The 6155-nt window shown below is 35.9% G+C and overlaps 1 protein-coding gene across 1 annotated transcript; it reads left to right on the top strand.

The window, feature by feature from the left end:
- The first annotated feature begins 5222 nt into the window (after positions 1-5222).
- LOC140340236 (olfactory receptor 4E2-like) lies at positions 5223-6155 on the top strand. Its single transcript, XM_072425292.1, has one exon. The coding sequence runs from the start codon at positions 5223-5225 to the stop codon at positions 6153-6155; it is 933 nt and encodes a 310-aa protein (XP_072281393.1).

Raw genomic sequence — 6155 nt, 5'->3', positions numbered from 1 at the left:
ATCAGTCAAGCCTTTCATTTATATTGTTTGCGTTTTATTATTGAATAATTTCGTCATACAAAGATATAATGAGCGTGATTTATTAATGCTGGTGAATGACTGGTGAAGGTAGAACCTGAGTCATTCAGCAAACCTGGAATGGATTTCTTAAAAATAAGTTGCTATTAGCTGGCAAATGTTTTTAGCCCTGGACCAGAGCCATCCTAGGTTTCCTGGATCACCAAGTTCTATCTTTACTCCATATTAGTCTATTAACAAGTCTTGGAGAACTTTAATAAAGCAAGCCCACTGTATATTATTTTATATTAGCAAAGATTATTAGCATATACTGTATAACGTGTACCTGCAACAAAATGTACATGATAGTTTGATGTTAACTAGGGATGAGCGAGAATGCCTCTGGCATTGTCGCGAGAATTTCCTCGAAGTTCCGATGGGTACCAACAGTAATCCAGGAAATCACTTATAGGAGAATTACCGCGGCTGCATTCTTGGGAATCCTCCTGTCAGTGAGCGATCCCCGGGCACTACAGGTCAAAATGAGGGCTTCCCTGAGAGGAGGATTCTCATGGCTCCATTCATAAATGCAGCCGCGGTAATCCTCCTCTCAGAGTGAGACATGTGGCTTGCGTTTATGAATAAACGTGGCCGTGGGAAAAATCCTCTGAATTTTTCCCACGGCTGCATTCATTTATGAGCAGCCAGCGAGACTCACGCTGTGTTCCTGGATAGAGAAACTATCCAAGAACACCGACTACTAGTACAGGGCAGCAACAGCAATTAGCTCCGCTCCCCTGATTGTTGTTGCAGCCCTGTAGTATGTGTTCCTGGACTCCTGTGTTCTTGGATAGAGAAACTCTATCCAAGAACACAAACAACTAGTAAAGGGCTGCAAGAACAATCAGAGGAGCGGAGCTGACAACTCCAATCCCGTTTGGTCTTGCAGGTCTCAAAAATTCTGTCTCGCTGGCCGAATTTACAAAGGCCTTTCTCGCCTACATGTTTGGTAAGCGAGAATGGCCCAATTCGGCGCGAGACCAAATTTATTAAATTTGCTCGCTTATCCCTAATGTTAACATGAAATGTGGACAAATGTCTAATAAAAAGTACAAAATTCTGTGGCGTCTTCCCCTTGACAATGATTCTACCGTTATGTAAGTTAACTCACGGTGTACAGATATTCCCTTTGTTTTTCCTTTATTTTTCCTTTATTTTTTGTGTATATTGTTTATTTAGTGTTTTTGTAGACAGTATGATAAAAATAGCTCTAAATAGCAACTTGAAAAGTATAGAGATACTATAAAAACTGTTCATTGGTATTTTTTTGCTTTATTTAAAGAATATGTGTAAATAAGAAATAACAATAAAATATACAAAAAATATTATTGTGATATTGTTACCTCTATTGTCTAAAATACTTCAAGTAACAATAAGCTACACCTAAAACTAACAGAAGAAAAGAGGTAGTAGTTGGGGGTTTCCGTTTTATATGGAGACTTTTGCTGGATAACTTTTCCAGCAGTCCTACAAAAACTGACCACCATCCCCACCCCCTTTGATTTCAATTCTGGAAAAATTTGATTTGATTCTGGAAAAATGGTTCAATATGAGTTTGACCTAAATACTATGGAAAATAGGAAAGTGCCATAGCTGAAAGTAGGTGATACACTGTATACAGGAAACATAAGCTAAGTGCATCTGTATACTGTAGATAGTAATTGAATGCTAGCAAACAATACAAACTCCTATGATCCCTATGTTAACGTGTTTATAAACACTCATGTCCTGTATGAATGCATGAATTACCTTTGGTTTTTAAAAACAGACTTCATGTTTTAGTAATCTAACTGTTGTAAAGTCAATTCTAAAGATTACAGGACAATGCTATTTATTTTTGTAGTTTGCTCCCTTATTGCTTATTGCTAATGAAAATTGCTCATCTTACTCCTAATTTATTGTAAAATGCAAATTTTTAAATTTATCATCATGGCCTGAAAAGTTCTAAAATAAAAAATAAAATATGTAGAATGAGATTGCACCCTATTGATCTTTGTACATTAATTTTGTTTTTGCATTTTACAATACGTTGTTATTAAGTAAAACATAAACTGTAGTGAGAGCAGTTATGTGGAATGACCGGTAGAATCAGTTTGAGATCTTCTTGTATTCAATATACTCAGAGTTTTGAAAAAATAACTTTGCTTGGCTTATATGGGGTATAGTCCTATGCAAATTGCCATGCAAGTTTTTTTTAGTTCACATTAGACAAAGCATCACATTTATTTATATACTATCCTGCAGATGTGTTTGCTTCCATATTTTGCTCCTATGCCCTGTATAAACTGTAAATCACTATAGTCAGGTCTTTATTAAGGCATAGGATTATTTTCCTGTCTCCATGTGGCAGTGGCATTTAGTGGTATATTTTTGGAAAAGTGTCATGCTTGGAAACACAGGGTATTTCTTTTTGTTCAATGGCTTCAAAGAATAGCATGTTAAATTAAATTTATGTTAGCATGTTAAAAATTTCCAATTTTCCAATATAGTCTATCCTGATATTATAGTGAAGATAAAAGAACCCACTGAAGATTCCCCAGTAAGTCAGGGGATCATTGTGTCACAGACAAGGGTTGCATAATAAACGTTTATGGGAAGCTTTAAAAAATGTCAAATCTTTATAATGCAGTGACAATATATATATATTTTTTTTTTTTTTTTGCTGTGATCAGCCTTCTTGTGTCATCACATAACACCTGCATATCAATTTTATGTGTTGTGAAGAACAAAATAAAAACACATGGGATCTGTCTGTGGTAAATTAATTGCAAAACTTTTGTTAGAAATAACTCGTCTGTGAAATAACACTGTAGGGAACATCTCCCAAGCTGAAAGTCTTGTTATGGATAGACAATAAATGTTAAAAGAATCAAGAGAATCTGCCTCTTCAGCAGCAGACTACCACCCGAGATACCTAAATTCTATCACTTCCAGGACCATAAGGAAGCCGTTGTATAATCCTCCATCACTTCAACATGAGCTGAACATTTTTTTTTATCTGTATACATTTTTTTTATTTTACATTTTTATTCTGATAATGGGGTAATTAAGACTTTTTTTACACACAATTCTACCAAAATTTTAGTGAAATATATTTTAAAGATAAATACCGTGTTATGCTTATATTATTATATATTATTATTATTATATGATCATTAGCATTTATTGTATAGTTAGTTTTTGCTATTGTAGTAATATTCTGTTACTATCCATAGTGTATAGCAAAAAGGTAATTTAACCATTTATTTTTTTTTAGTTTATCAGAAATAAAAATTATTTATTATGTTATGCAGAAATCTAAAGTTTATCATGTTAATAACATTTGAAAAAAATAGTAGCAAGTGATCCTATCATGTAGGTCCTTTGTCAGGAAGTATCTGAAAAGTGTTTCCCAGTTATGGTTCTGCACTGTCACTGGCTGCATGTTCTCCTGATGGAGATAATAATCACCATTTGGAAACTCTTCCTAAGAAATGCTATGCAGCCATTGATGAAATACATGAAGACAGCAAGTGGCTGTAAATAAGCCAGAGAAGATTGGCAGAACTCATATTTGTGATACACAAAGTTTATAATACACAGTATATTAGCAAATAGAATGTCATTCAGTTATGGTTTATGTCTGCTTCAATGTTGAATGCCAGGGAAAGTGATAAATTACACTTACAGAGGGACTCCCTGGGTCTGAAAGGGCAGACAACATGTCAACATCATGTACAAAGTTGGATCAGCAGTCCAGCATTGTAAGTTAGGACATTAAGAGCCCTTTCACAACCTGAAGGTAAGATGAGCAAAGGAAGATGGGGCAAGACATATGGTAAGTTTAGATGTATTTTACTGATTCTGTAGTCAAAAGCAAACATTTAACCAATGCCGTGCAGTGGAGCCCCATTTCAAGGGCAATATTTCATCCTGCCAACTTTAAAGGGAAACCTGATGCTATACATATGGCTACATTGTGACCATACTTCTAAAAACCTCTAAGTGAAGTTTCTAGGAGTTATTATCACAGCAGTCAGTGTGTTTATGTCACTTCCTAACCAATCTTTTTAATGCCTTCAAATCACTGATGTCAGTGCAGCACCATGGCACTTGCAGATTAATATAGGGTCAGATGACACTGTCTTTGGCTGCAAAAGGAATATAATGGAATTAGCGGGTAGGCGAAACACGTTGGGTCAAGAGACTTTTAGCTTGGACTTTTATTTATTTCTGATTAAACCAGGGCTTTCATTTGTATAGTCAACCAGTCTATTCACCCCATGATTATACAACGGGGAAAGACCACTTGTAATCTCTGTATATTATAATAATTGGTATATCTGTGATATTTTTTACCATATAAGTATTTAGTGCCAGAAAACCCCGGCTTCATCTCTTCTTTTATCTTTGTTTACAAGTTACCTACTTGGGGCGGCAATAAATAATTAATTTATCTAAGGAAATATTGCTATTTTCACCTACATACATATAATGGACGTGGTTTTACTTTATCTGGTGGTGCTTATTGAGGTACTTTGTCATAGGGCGACAACTGTCTCCCAACCATGCTCATATATTGTCACCCTGTCACAAGTATCCATGGTGGAGACAACAAGTGGACATTCCAACACTGGAATTGTCATCATCACAAAAAAGCTGGCCTAAAATAATGAACTGCAGATAACATTGGTGCACGTTAATAAAAAATGTTGGGAGAGATTCACAGATAAGTGATGCTGCCAAAACAATGGGCTGAAAACAATTGGTCTCATAAGTGTCTAAAGATCTATATAAGTAATTCTTTACTTCTGTTGGTGATCTTTCTAGACAAGTGTTTCTCAACCAGGGGTTCCATGAGCCATTAACAATTTGAGACAATTTAACTGACATCAATAATAATTTTTGGCTTGTTGTAAGGATGACATTCCCCCCAAAGGTCAGAAATGGAGTCATTGTTCCCTGACCACCCCATTAATGTACTGGGAGCTGTGGATATAGTAATTAAAGCAGGAGTTCTTTATGTCTTGAAAATTATTTCAAGGGTTCCCCCATGTTAAAAAGATCTAGAAACACTGGTCTGGAGATATACCCAAGAATCACATATTTTAAATGTTCATCTATATGCATGTTCTAATATAGTCTCATTTTTTATTTTTACATAGAAATAATTAAATGAGAAAAAAATGAATTCCACCAACCAACATAAAGTCCTAGAGTTCACTCTCCTGGGATTGACCTATTTCCCGAAGCTCAGCATAGTTCTTTTTCTTCTCCTTCTTATTATCTACGTTCTCATCTTCCTTGGGAACCTGTTGATCATAGTGACAGTCCATTTTGAGGCCCGTCTCCATTCAGCCATGTATTATTTTCTAAGCAGGTTATCTCTTGTAGACTTATGCTATGCCACAGTGACCGTCCCCAAAATTCTAGCTGACTTTCTTTTCAAAACCAACACAATCTCTTTCAGTTCCTGCATCGCCCAGCTGTTCTTTCTGCACTTATTTGCAGGAACAGAATGCATTCTCCTAACAGCCATGTCATATGACCGCTACGTTGCTATCTGCCACCCCTTACGCTATTCCAGTATTATGAATAAGACTGTCTGTCGTTGGCTTGAGTTTGTTTGTTGGGCTATCAGTTTTTTCCATTCCATAATTCAGATCATCATGACCTGTCAACTAAAGTTTTGTGGACCAAACCAAATTGACCATTTCTTCTGTGACATCCACCCTTTGTCCGTTCTGGCCTGCTCAGATATTTTCATCATTGAGATAGTATTTGTTGCCAACAGTGGGCTGATTGCTGTGCTGTGCTTCCTTGTTCTACTTATATCCTATATAGGCATCATCAACACCATACTTAAAGCTCGCTCTGAAAAAGGAAAAGCGTTTTCAACTTGTGCTTCACACCTCATTGTTGTCACTCTTTTCTTTGGGCCCAGTGTCTTCATATATTTGAGACCCTCAGTATCATATGCAGTAGATAAAATGGTGTCTATATTCTATACAGTTGTAACACCCCTACTAAACCCAAATATTTACACCTTAAGAAATAAAGAGGTAAAGACTGCCATCAAATCATTTTTGTGTAAGAAATTACTAGCAAGAGAAGAATGA

Source organism: Pyxicephalus adspersus, chromosome 11, assembly GCF_032062135.1.
Source record: "Pyxicephalus adspersus chromosome 11, UCB_Pads_2.0, whole genome shotgun sequence".
Classification (NCBI taxonomy): Eukaryota; Metazoa; Chordata; class Amphibia; order Anura; family Pyxicephalidae; genus Pyxicephalus; species Pyxicephalus adspersus.
This window is presented reverse-complemented; position numbering and strand designations above follow the sequence as displayed.

Bases quoted from the DNA above. Each gene is read 5' to 3' on its own strand.
- LOC140340236 (XM_072425292.1), top strand. From the start codon at position 5,223: ATGAATTCCACCAACCAACATAAAGTCCTAGAGTTCACTCTCCTGGGA.